The 14016-nt window shown below is 32.8% G+C and overlaps 2 protein-coding genes across 2 annotated transcripts; one reads left to right on the forward strand and one right to left on the reverse strand.

Moving 5' to 3' along the window:
• Nucleotides 1–886: 886 nt before the first annotated feature.
• LOC126732910 (uncharacterized) lies at nucleotides 887–5074 on the reverse strand. Its single transcript, XM_050435973.1, has 9 exons — nucleotides 4848–5074; nucleotides 4402–4586; nucleotides 3698–3973; nucleotides 3546–3604; nucleotides 3038–3074; nucleotides 2887–2958; nucleotides 2615–2765; nucleotides 2371–2520; nucleotides 887–1416 (listed from the first exon to the last, which is right to left on the reverse strand). The coding sequence occupies exons 1-9, from the start codon at nucleotides 5022–5024 to the stop codon at nucleotides 1060–1062; spliced, it is 1464 nt and encodes a 487-aa protein (XP_050291930.1). The 5' UTR covers nucleotides 5025–5074; the 3' UTR covers nucleotides 887–1059.
• Nucleotides 5075–9575: 4501 nt separating this feature from the next.
• On the forward strand, nucleotides 9576–13787 carry LOC126732912 (ADP-ribosylation factor-like protein 8a). The gene is made up of 6 exons (XM_050435975.1): nucleotides 9576–9847; nucleotides 10770–10851; nucleotides 10948–10980; nucleotides 11142–11263; nucleotides 13153–13314; nucleotides 13492–13787. The coding sequence occupies exons 1-6, from the start codon at nucleotides 9810–9812 to the stop codon at nucleotides 13607–13609; spliced, it is 555 nt and encodes a 184-aa protein (XP_050291932.1). The 5' UTR covers nucleotides 9576–9809; the 3' UTR covers nucleotides 13610–13787.
• Nucleotides 13788–14016: the final 229 nt, after the last annotated feature.

Consider the following 14016-nt stretch of genomic DNA (forward strand, 5'->3'; position numbering starts at 1 on the left):
ATATATTCAAGACTATTAAGAATGAAAAAATTATGATCAATTTCAAAATATGAAAATCATTGAAGGCAATTGAATAAATTAACTAAAGGTGTGTGTGGATACCGTTTATTTGCTAAAAACTGAAAACTGAAAATTTATTGTTGAAAATATTGTAACAAAATAATTTTTAAATGTGTGAAAAATGCTGTGGGGCCCAAATTTTGTTAGAAATCTATGTTTGAATGACTTTTGTGAGTCCGTAAACAGTACCCATGGGACTCACAGACAAAACACAGACGCAAGATTGGGCAAAACACCCAATCCAAATGCTCGCTAAGTAAGAATAAAATAAATTATATTTACATTTATATTATATTTTGTACGATAATTACATATATATTTGTTATTTTATTCTTAATATTGACCTGTTAAACTTGTCTTTTAAAACAATTCGTATGACAACAATTGCAAGCAAATCTTTGCTCACGAGGACTATCGTAAGAAACAATTTATTTTTTATCTGAGTCAAGAATTATTTACCCTTCTATAATTTGTGAGTTGTAATTAGTAAAGTAAAAAAAAAAAAAAAATGCCAATACACCTTTTGAACTTTAAGATGGTGGTTATAACATCCCCTAAACTTTTTTTTTTTTTTTTTTAAATAATTACTCAAACGTCATGCAACCATGCGGTGCCTCTAAGACATGCAACTATCATTGCTTATGGTTATGACAAAATCACCCTGGCCCATTTGACCCTCAATGAGGCAACAATGAGACACCTATGTTCCAACCCCATCTCATTCCATTGCCATCTTAGCCTTCATTCTCAATCAAGAATAAACTAGTACATGGTAATGAATAACCAAAAAAAAAAAAAGATCGTAATGTGCTTGAGGGCTCAATAATAAACTAATTTGAATCAATTACTAGATTAAAATATTATTACCTTAGCCAAAAAAAAATTTTAATTAATTATTATTCTCCTACCATGATTTATTCCACGTCTTGCGACGACCATGGAGTGAATTTTTTCTTGACTTACCACAAGAATATTTGAATTTCGTCTTCTTTTCTTCTATCACAAATTGGGGGTGATGGAACACATAGTGAAGCTTCTTCCTCTATCTTGATAAGCTTTTGTCACCCAAATTAATACTAAAACCACCATGAAAATGGAAAGAGATAGCATTGATGACCATAATAATCGAATTGAATTCCTAAATGGCTTGCATTGATGTGAAACAACATCAGAAAATCTGTCCTTCACAAAAGTGCATTCTACCAAGCTCTGCACATCTGGATATACATCTAGCAAAGATTGGACAGAATAACTATAAGCCGAGATCATGTTGAAAGAGGCCTCAGGAAGAAGTTTTCCTTTGCTTTGACAATCTTTACTCGAGTTCTGTTTGTAACAGGTGAACTCAGCAAGAATCTACACAAGTACACATGATTTTGCAGCCAATAGTCAGTTTTTATATCTACCTAAAACTTAAAAATGTTGTTAGAAATATGTAGTTAAATAATTAAATTTATCATTTCTCAATAACTTAAGTTTTTAGAAGAATCGAAAATTTAATGACAGCTTCATTTTAAAAAGTCTTGAGCTGAGTTGGCACTTAAAAAAAAAAAAAAGATAACTATATAGCCTTGCCACATATAACACTAACTTCAAATTACCCGACTTTTTTCTTATTTTTATATCTTATCTAAGTTAGAATGAAGATGGCAAAATGTCTTCCCCAGCTTCATCCTGTCCTCTGGTTTTTCCATCCTAAATGGCAAACATGAATACATGATAGGGGTAGATTTTGCATGTGCTATCTCTTCCAACCAGAGAGCATATATAAATATACATCATCCACATTCCTCTCTCTCTTAGTTATTGACATTCTCCCCTTCTTCCCTACTTCTCTGTCATATCTCGTCTCCTTTATAAAAGTTTCTCTCCCTTCTATGTTTTTTTTTTTAGTTGTGTAAAATTTAACTGATGACCCCCAAAATGTTCTTAACATATGACAGTTAAATTTTTTTTTTCTTCTTATTATTATGTATAAAATTTTACTACATTTTAAAATATATATATAACAGTTATGTATAAAATTTTACAACATTTATGTAAATGACTAATGCATCATTTTTTTCCTACTTATTACTCTTATACCATTACCATACTTACACAACTCATTTATTTTCCTAAATCATTCATTTTTTCTCATTAAAGATTGCAAAATACCTCCACCTTTCGAGGCTCGCACGATTCTCACCTATGCAAGTTTTTTCTGTCCTAAAACGGGATATGACATCCACAATCTTACTCTATCTCATCCTGTTGTTTTCCTTAATAATAAAACACAAATTCTTTTTTTTTTAAGTATGACTTGCTTACTTTTGGTAAGTCTCCTACTTGAATAGCATCTTTGGGGCAGCTATACGGCAGGTAGCTGTAGTCAGGTGCTCCCGAGAAAGGTTGACAGACCAATTTAAATCCACTATCTAATCCCAACATCTTGTAATACTCTGATATTTTAGAATTCAACTGCAACACAAAGATATAGAACCACTTGTTACACATAATGACATTTCAATTCAACTCTTTGCATGTATGCAAGTATTGTTTGACCAATTAGTACCCGATCTATAAAAGTATGGATGTTGTTGCCAATTTCAACCAAAAGTTTTTGTGAGAACGAGGTACTCTTGCATGGTAGTAATGAGCTCAGACTACTATTGTGGGGGTCCTGTTCAAAACCTACAAAAGCTGAACATGTGTCCTTTGCAAAACTGCGTTTCAACAAGTAAATTTGATGACCACCGTGAATAAGAAAGCCAATGTTGCGACAGTATATTAAAATTAAATGTTATCCTAAATTCTCGAAGAGGAGCAAGGAGAGGTTTTACTCACTTGTGAAGGAAGAAATCGATGCCAGTTAACACCCAGCAGAGAGTTGTTAAAATCCAGCAGCAGAAAATTATACTGAAATGAAAGCAGAACATGTGGGTGAAAGAGAGAGACCTTAAACAAATTAAATTGGTTTAAATTTAATTTTACTCACGCTATAAATCCGGGGTGCCAATGCAACGAGAGCAGAACTGAGCCAAAGCAGCAATCCATTAGTCTAACCAAGTTGGTTTTCTATACATCTTTGTTAGAATCAACCAGATTCAAAAGTATGCGAAGCATAGACAAAATATGTACAAGTCATAAAAGAAAAAGAGTTCTTTTCTAAGTTCTAAAAACTTGTTTTCTATTTACAAAAAAAAAAAAAAAAAAAAAAAAATTATTTGCTACACTATATTACAGTACTTAGTAAATTATTTTCCATTATATAAGTTGTATAATTCATCCAAAATTGTCAATAAATTAATCCTGCATTCAATGAGCATCATGCCACTAACCAATTCTTGAACGTAGAGAGGTTACTTTTGACGGTGTTCTGTTTTCTGGTTCTACCTCAATGTTGCATTAGTTAGACTTATATGTTCTGCCAAAGTAATTAAGGCTTGTGATATGCTTAGATGCCTAATTCATTTATAAAGGGCATCACAGTAAAGAAAACATACCTATTGCAGCAACCAACAATACCAAATTGATAGTTACAATCACAGGATGAACTACGTGCCTAGACACATTTCAAAAAACAAAAAATAAATCTTTCGAACATATAAACAACACATCATCACAGTTATGTTAATTAGGGGAAACAAATGCTTACGAAGATTGAATTGCACGATCAATTGAATGGCCATTCTTGTCAACAAAACGTCGGATAACATGCGATTCTCTTCCAAGTCTATCTATGGTAGTATTCAAGCTCATCGATATGTTTGGATCATATGGGAGTAAAAGGGACTGCATTTTAGTCAGTGATGTTATTACTTTCTGGATGGTCTGACTGGCATCTCGTCCCATTTTGAGAATAGTTTTTATTATTTTCTCTGTTCTCCATAAGGTGCTATGATTTGCTGCGAGGACAAAACTGGATGCCACTCTTGAAATCCAAGAAGATGCAAATACAGATATTAGAGATTAGTAAAACTACCATAACTTTATAGCAACAAACAAATAATTAGGTAAAGCATTATTATTATTGAGAAAATTGCATTCACCTCATTGAGGATTCCTTTTATTACACTCACCTTTCTTAAAATGGAAACTATTTACATAGTAACTAGAACCACACTTTATGGGCCCACTGCCCACACATGCGGTGAAAGAGAAGTCCCATGAAACTGCTCTCATAAGATACTTTCTTTTTTCTGAACGGGATAAAACTTTTATTGCAAAAAAAAAAAAAAAAAAAAAAAAAAAAACCTTGTTACAAAGAAGTGTCACAGACAGTGACTTGCTCTCATAAGATACTTTTTTCACATGACCAGACAAAAAATATGGAATTAAGGATCACTTTGACGTACTTACATGGCGAGAACGGTGAAGAGCAGGACCATCGAGAACATTAGGAAATAATGATGATCCAAATACTTCATAAATAGCCAAGAGCCACTGCTTGGCTTCTTCACGATCAAGAAAATTCCAAATCCCAGCCCACACAGCAACCAAACTACCCCAATTGCATAACCATAGGCTCCTGTAAATGCCGCAGACTGGAAAAAATGAGAAAAACACACTAAATCAATCCCATTTTCTTTAACCCCACATTATTATTATTAATTTGCTAAAAGTTTCTATTTTTCTAATAACATAAAATGGTTGACTGCTCCCAAAAAATTGGACATTTGCTTTGGAGTTGGGACCCCTGTATATTCAGTTACATTTAAGATGTGGGTTCTATCCTCACAAAAAACAAAACACAGAAAAGCAAGGATGAATAATTAATATCCTCCTCAAGAGGCAATGTAACTTACAGCCCAGTAATGCTTGCTTCTAACATCGTAACTTCCTTTGTAGTAATGGAAGTGGCGCAGAGGATCAGGCCTCTTGAAGTTTGGTTCCTCAGCTGACACTATACATTTTGGTGAAAACAAGGTGGTGTAAACCAAGAAGAGAACAAAAGGAAGAAGAATCCCATTTGGGTTGGACATAGAAGAAGCTGTTTTTTATTCTTTGTGCAATGAAAAGGGCTTCCAATATATTTTTGCCCAAACTTTTTTTTCTAACTTGAGAGAGAGAGATATATAGAGACGTAGAGACAGGGAGGTTCTTGGTATGATGACTTATTCAGTAAGGTAAGAATAGCTTGTGGCTATGGTTATTCTGGAATATTTGGTCTGTTGAAGAACAGCAACTTATTATAGAGTGAGGTAACGAATCAAGCCGAAGTTTCAGGTTGAATTTGACCACTTTTTTTCCGCTTCATGTCTTTCTCCGTAAGTCTCTCTGCTTAATTAGTTTTCTTCTACTGTTTGTTTTTGCTATATTTATAGGGGTGGTGAACAAAAGGCTTTTCATTTCCTTTTAGCATGTGTGTCTTATTGCGCAAATTTCTGTGTGTTATTTCATATTTGATTAAAAATGGGATATACTGCTTGCAATTGTAACAGAGTTGAATGGCATAAAATGATTGGTATTGAATGGTGAGATTGATGGTGCTAAACTCATATCAATATTAGCCTTGCTAGGATTTATAAGGCGTGAAAAAGCACCTGGGCGTGCTCATGTTTTGTATCATTCGATCACCATTTGCATTGTGATAAATAGAATCTAGGGAATCTATTTGATGTCAAGAATTTAGTAGTTAGCATTCTATTTGATGGCAAAGAATATATAATATCACAGTCATTTAAAATCAATTAGCACTCTTTATTTAATTATAAAATTTTAAATGATATTATATAGTTTCATATATACACCTTTAAAATTATGGCATTAAATTTGAACAATGAAATAGATTATTTCCATTTTAAGGCAAATGAAGAGGATTTTAGTTTTTAACATCGTCAGTAAGTTTTTCACCTTCTCCAAAGAGTTGTTATCTTCATGTTCTTTTTGTTAGGTTTTGTCATAGTGCTTGAATCATGGTTATTATTATCATTGATCCTTTTTCTTTTTCTTTTTTTTGTATATTAGATTTAATCATATTGATTGAATTATGGTTACAAATCATGCCAATCATGTTTAATGGGCTTTCTCAAAAAAAAAAAAAGTTTAATGGGCTTATTAATGTTTTAAAAATCAAACGACTTAAAGAATTAGAAAAGTGAGAGGTTTAAGGTGTCAAGGTTAGATTAATTTGAGTCATACCATAATGACATCATAAATAATTTAATAAATAATAAAGTACAAAATGATTATATAGTTGTTTAATTTTTTTTTTTAAATTGACTAAAAAAATCTAAATAATTTAACAACTTTCAAGTATATTTTCACTTAAAATGATAATAAAATGTAATAAAGCATAACCAAGCATAAATAAACATTTTGTTTATTAATCCTTAGCATAAAGCAATATTTTAATATAAAAAAGAAATACCCTATTCAAAATAGGGAAAATTACGTTATACCCACTTGTGGTTTGGCCAAAATTTAAGTTGCATTCCTGTGATTTGAAATTTGATACTTTACCCACCTGAGATTAACTCAATTAGAGTTCTGTAATCCACTTCTGTTAAAAACATGGTTAAATATGTAATTTTGCTCCACATTTATATCTCTGTTCTTCAAAAACACAAAAAACATAAAAATACAAGATTAAATAAGATAAAAAAAAAAATGTTGGTTTCACTTATGAAAAATGAGTGAATGTCATAAGACAAAATTAGAAAGAGAGAGAAGAATGTTTAACGGAATGATTAATCCAAAGATGACTTGCTCTGGCAGATGAGTTGAATGTCACCTGCCGATTTCCCTCGAATCCTTTTCATATATGGCTTTGAAAATTCGAAGCTGAAAATTGTGGGCTTTATTCTCTAATTTTGAATTTCTGCCTTCATATTATTAGCTTTTTTTTTTAATTATTATTATTTTGATTACATAATCTACTGATTTGATTAAATTATGAGTTTTGAGAATTGGGTATCTCAGAAATTTTCTTTTGAAGTTCTGGGCGCTGATATATTTGAATTATGGTCGAATTAGGTGTATTAGGGCCCTAACTAACGCTCACATTTGCAAAAAAAAAAAAATTGGATCTTTAAATTCTATGGTTTTATTACTTATAATTATATGAATGGCATTGTAGATGATGTCTAGTCCAGATTTGATGAAGATGGCTACTGAAGGCATGAAGAACATGAGGCCTGAAGACTAGAAAATGGCTGCAAAGCAGTTGATCTCAAATTATGCTCTAATAATTATCGATCAACGATGGATTTCATATCGGGTTCTTTACTTTATAAATTAGTTTGGTAATTTATTATGTCAATTGAATTAATGATTGAACCTGCTTGTTAATGTTTGTGAACAGCATTTTCCCCTCTTTCAAACCACTTTTGATCTTATTTGATCTAGTATTTTTATGTATGTATATATATATTGTAGTACTCATATTAGGTGTACTTCATTTAAAAAAATAATTGTTTTGTAGTACTCTTTTGTACCACCATACATAGTAGAAATATAATTTATATGAAGAAAAATAAAACTTAATCACTATCATTATCCCACCCTATAGGACAAAAAATTGGTTTCACCATTAATAGTCATACTTTGCCAAGAAAATCACAACTCAAACTTATTTTCCCCACATTACTAGGATACTAACGAGAAAATCTATCATATATCTGATATATGCATCTATCTTCTCACATGGGGTGAATCCTACAAGTGTGAAACACACTCCATTTGAGAGAATAGATGCATGTAATACCACATTGTGTCATACACACATTCATGCGACTTATCCTAACCCTTCGAACGAAAGTTCATCCACTACTCACCATTTTGTTCATGACCACAAATCCAATACCTTGTGAGCTATTCTCATGTTGCCACTTAGCCAACACAAATATATATGTACGGAACAAATTTAGATAGTCCCGGAGCAATGCTCCAGGACTACCTAAAAACTGCCCTATATGTACTGCAATGAGGTAGGAGAGCCTGTTGCCGTCTCAACGGTCAACACACCTTGCTTAGCCCATTGTCTATCTCCCTCATGCTCATGAATTTGTGCGGCTAACATGGTATAACGTATAAGGGGCTACCGAGTACCCTCCCCCCTTGCAATTAATTTTCATCTTTGTTGGTCAAGGGTCCAACATACGGGCACAGTACTAATATATTTAAAATAGTAATAATCTTGAAATTACTTTTTTTTTTTTTTTTTGCATGTAATCCTGAAAATACTTGTTGTTATCAAAATACTTCACGGGTAGGTACAACACATTTTTTTTTTTGGAAGTGGGGGGAATATTAAACAAGAAACATAAACTACAAACCGTAAGGGCCAAGTTTAATATATAATCTACTGCATCTAAGACTGGTAAGGTCATATAGTAAAAGCAAAGACATCTCCACATGTAGAGTGTCTAAAATAACAAAAGATTGTTGGAGGTGAATTGTCATTCTTGCTAGCTTGTCGGCACATGCATTTGCTTCCCTATTGCAGTGTTTTAGCTTCCACCTGAGAATCTGATTCAATAAGTTCATGAAGCCATCAACCATAGGTGCATAATTAGCAAGAGAGACAATATTAACTTCAACAATTGATTTAGCTTTTGGTGACAATTGACAAATATGCACAATTAATCTATGCTATTAAAAAAATCTTCACTATCTAAATTTAAATGATCTAAATTATCCTCACACACTAACCAAAAATATATTTAAAAAATTCAAATGGAATTAAAAAAAAAAAAAATAAGAATATTATGTGATCATAACTTTTATACTACAATTTTTATCACAACTTTAAAAATGACGGAATTTGCTTAGTACTATCCTAAAAATCCACAAAATTTTCTCCTCTCTCACCATCAAAATGGTTGTACGACACAAAAATTGCCTTTTAATATTTTCTTGGGAAAAAAATATACGTTATAAAGGGTAACTCCAAAAACCATATCTTCTCTAGATATACACTAAAAAAAAAAATCTGCTTCTTACATACACGAACCAGCCGTGCCAGTTAAAACTTCCTGGACATCACGCATGTACAATGTATATCACTGTAATCTCATTGTCGGATTGTCATAGTGTCTCCTAAACAACTCCACTCAAGTGAAAGTCACGCTCCAATAGCCATCGAGAACGTTGCACCGTCACTTAAAATTTAAACAATCCTATCCTCAATCATTGGTCCGTGTTTCCCACTCGCGCCGACTGACAATGCAGCATGCTATTACTTTCCCCCCAGCTCCCCATACTTCCCCGCACTTCTCTCACTTCCTATGGAATCTTCCTTTCTTTTTAGCTTTTATTGGTTCGTGCCAACAAAACCTTGCATTTTTATCGAGAGCCAAAATAAACCCACTCCTCATGGGCTTTAAATTTATTCAACCATATTTGGACCGTCATGATTATTCATTAACATATCAATTTTAGGGAACATTCTGATCCTACGGCCCAGATTCGTGGCTAGTAATTTCAAATTCAAAACGACGTCGTTTTTAGAATCCAATCATTGCTCATTAATAATAATATTATTATTTCTGTGTGTAGCAGTAGTATTGTATTTGGTTTGGTATAGTATAGACTATAGATAGAGTCATAGAGAGAGACCAAAATCCAAATTATATCAAAATTTTCTGCGTACGAATACGGTAAATACAGACCCGAAAGCAAGGGAGGGAAATCAATATTTCTCAAAAGGTCAATTGGATTTGGAGAGTCACAGTTTTTTCTCTTTCTCTCTCTCTTTTTTTTTTTTTTTTTTTTTGGTTTTGTGGGGAAACAGAGATCATTGATAGATCTCTTTCTCTGATCATTCAATGGGTTTGTGGGAAGCTTTTCTCAATTGGCTCCGAAGGTTAGCGCTCTCTCTTCTTTTTTCTTTTTCTTTTTTATTGATATTGTTATTACTTTGTGGTTTGAAATTTGAATTAAATATTGATCAGACTTTGGTTGATATATATATTTTCAATGAAGCGTATGGCCTTGTGTTGTGGAATGTAATCTAGTTTGCTCGATTTTTTTTTTTTTTTTTTTACCTTCTTTATTCATTGGGGATCGAATTAATTAGATACTGAAATGGGTTGAACCGGGGTTTGTTGTTGTTGATCGCATTATGGTTAGTCTCAATCCGACATAGAATTTTGGGTTTATTGAATGACAGAATGGATAGTGAGTAATGTAGAAACTGTGACTGAAGAAGATGAAGAAGTAAGCTTAACAATGTTAGGCCTTATGAACCATAATTCATATACATTTGATAAGATTGCCACCTGCGAGAGTTTTGTTATGAGCTTGGTTTTCAAACAATAAGGCTGGCCTAGTAGGACCAGAACTGTAAATGGGTACAAGGGTTCATCTAAAGTTACACAGATCCAGAATTCCACCATGTTAGAGAAGGAATGGCTACTTGTTGACAACAACAAGTCATACATAGAGCGTAATAAGAACAATTTTAACTCCAGATGTGATCGCGTTATCCCTTCAAACTTGCAGAGCGATCACCTTATTTGTACTGCCTGATTAAAGATGCGCACGCATCTTCCTACACTTGAGTATGTGATATGATACTCCTCCCAAATCACCCCATAGGAAATTCTTCAAAGGCTATTAATCTTTGTCGTGCAGTGTGTTTGGTTGCTAGTTGAATCTGGTCATATCTTATGACAAGAATATTTTGAAATCTTTTATGTTTAGATGTTTGTTTTTATTTCTGGCTGACCGTGATGGATCATTAGTTTAGAATGAATGAGCTTACTCTATTGTAAATGTGATTGCAGCCTTTTTTTCAAGCAGGAAATGGAACTATCTTTGATAGGTCTTCAGAATGCTGGAAAGACTTCACTTGTAAATGTTGTTGCAGTAAGTAAATCATGATATTAACCTTGAATCTATATTATTTTCCATTTGTCTCTTTGGGCAAATGCACTGAAAACTGGCTTGTTGTCTTGTTCCTAGACTGGTGGATATAGCGAAGACATGATCCCCACGGTGAGTCATCTTTTGAAAAGGCTTATACCTGATTTTATCTTTTCCAGTAGTGGATACCTTTTGCCAAAAGCTTGGTTTTTGTTTTCTTTCAATGAAAAATTTTCACTTATTATTCAGGGGATAAAATCTATTTATTAATATTTCTATACTTCGATTTTCAGGTAGGATTCAATATGAAAAAGGTAACAAAAGGGAATGTCACGATAAAGTTGTGGGATCTTGGAGGTCAGCCTAGGTTCCGCAGTATGTGGGAGCGATACTGTCGTGCAGTTTCTGCTATTGTGTATGGAACCAACTTTCCATCTTTTTTTGTATGTTAGCAAAACTGTCTACTGCATGGTACTTAGCAGCTTAACTAGAAGACTACAAATATTCTAACCTTTTTTAGGTTTCAAAGACATTCCTTATCCATGGGGCTTCCCTGTCTCATACTATTACACTTATGCTTGGATTGGAAATTTACGCATTGTTTCTTGTGCAGTTGTTTATCACATATCATACATATGTTTGGTAAATTTTAAATATATACTAATGGCTATTCATTTTAGGTTGTCGAAATTGTATACCTTTTTCATCTTCAAAGTTTTCTTTTACTTATAATGTGGAAAATACCATATTAGAGGTTCATAGTTTGTCCACTAAACACTTGTGATGATTTGAAGCTTAGTTTTATATGATCTAGGTTTGTTTGCCATCTTTCATTTAGCTTTCTAGCTTATTTGCTTATATATAGCTTTATAAAGCCTCTCTTTCTCTAGTGGTGTATGTTAATAATTCAAGAAATTTTGGAAGTTTAGTGAAATAGATATTGGACCAAACTGTTTGAAGTTTAGAAATTATTGTTCAACAAATTATTTAGGGTTGGCCACAAGTATTTTTTTTTTCCCTTCATTCTATTTTATACAAAGTCATACTCTATGATATTTCCTCAATTAACATGTCCTGGTTGCTAGAGTCTGGAAAATGCTTGAATTGGAAACTAAAATAATATGGCAAAACTGCATTCTTGGGAATTATGTGTTATATATGACCATGCATGCTTGTGCCCATTTATTTTTAGCAGTCTAGATAAGAAATTCTTGAGAATTTAAAAGTTATAGTGAAATAGATATTAGACTGAATTATCTAAAGTTCAGAAATTCAATCTTCTTTGTGTTTAGTGTACATTTGAAAATTCTCAAAGTTAAGGCCAATGAGCTTTAGTTCAAATGGCACCTCCTTCCCTTGTACGATTAAGGTGGAGGGTGACATCAGTTGAAGACCCATTAAATTACAAGCCCCATTAAGTACAGGCGTAATTAAGAAAGAAAAAAGATTCTCAAAGTTTAGTGTGCATACACATATGCATGCATATCTGTACTTATACATTAGATGTAATGTTTGTTTTTTTTGGCTGGGGTGTCATTTGCTACCTGATGCTATTGTTACGATTTGAAATTGCTTGACTCTCTGTTTTTTGTTTAATTTAAATTCACCATATTAAGCTGTCCTTGTCAATACTGTATCCATTTTTTTTTTGTTAGTCTATTTTTGTCAGTATATCTTTGACAGAAACCTATGCTCATTTACCTGATGAAAAGTTCAACTTGTGCATTAACTTGGCATCTCAAAATTGTTGTATAGGGAATTCTTCCTTCACCAATTTTGAGTTGTAATGAGATTGACATTCTGATTAGTGAAATATCTCATCCAATTCAAATACGCAGTTAATTCTTTTAAGCATGAAATGGAACGTGTGTGGTTACTAGGAATTTACAAGCAAATTTAGAGAATTCTGATGTTAAACTGGATTGTTTTGAAGAGTTTCTGCAGGTTATGTGCTAACTAAAATTCAATAGTTTGTTTGCTACTGAGCTGTGGCACAAATGGAGCTTCCTCCCCACATAAGAATAGTGTGGAGGGTGAGATTGTGGATTTAAGACTCATTGGATGCTATGTAACTTACCAATCCATGTATATATACAGACATAATGCCTCTTGTGCTGTTTAATATAGTTGCATATATGACGTTGCTTGTATAATCTAAACTTTTTGCTGTTAGGCAAATGTTGAGGAATCTCTGGTCAAATAATGTATTATTTAATGCTTTGTTTATTAAGTAATGGTTTGTTAGCATCAATTCTTAGTTTTATGATGGCTTAACTAGTTGTAATGACCTGATGCTTTCTGCAGTTATGTTGTTGATGCTGCTGATCCTGACAACGTGAAGATCTCAAGTAGTGAGCTTCATGATTTGCTGAGTAAACCCTCGCTTAGTGGTATCCCATTGCTAGTGCTAGGGAACAAGATTGACAAACCAGGAGCTCTGTCTAAACAGACTTTGACTGATCAAATGTAAGATTCTTTTTTTTTTCTTTGGTGAACTTTTGTGATGGAAGTTTTCTCATGCGAAATTACAAAATTCCCAGTTGTGGTGAATGTTGAGATGATTTAAGTACCATCTATTTTTCATTTAAGGAATATGAAAGAAATTATTCTTTTGGTACTCAAAATTGATAATGTTCTCTGCAGGGATCTCAAGTCAATTACTGACAGAGAAGTGTGTTGCTTCATGATCTCATGCAAGAACTCAACCAACATTGATTCAGTTATTGATTGGCTTGTAAAGCATTCGAAATCAAAGAGTTGAGCGGCTTCTTCTGTTTTAGTTTGGATTTGTGTGATAATTTATGGAGGATACATATCTCTTTGGGGGGTGGGGGATGTCTAACTCGGCGCTGATTATTTTATTATTGTGTTCTTTTCTTTTGAGATGCTATGTACTATATATTTCTTCCTATCTAATTGATGGTTTCAGGTTGTTTTAATCTCTCTCTCTCTCTCATCCACACATTTCAAATTTCAAAAATATATATAAATTTCTCAAGATGTGTGTGATTGGCAAAAATTATTTTTGTCAACTTATTTTATTATTCAACTTATTTTTGTTACTACTTATGAGCCTTACTGCATTTTTTGGTACTATTTATGGGTTTCACTGTACTATTTCAGTTAACTTTTACCTTTATCTACAGTACTTTTAACAAAAAGTTTCAA

The sequence above is a fragment of the Quercus robur genome, chromosome 6, assembly GCF_932294415.1.
Source record: "Quercus robur chromosome 6, dhQueRobu3.1, whole genome shotgun sequence".
NCBI classification, from domain to species: domain Eukaryota; kingdom Viridiplantae; phylum Streptophyta; class Magnoliopsida; order Fagales; family Fagaceae; genus Quercus; species Quercus robur.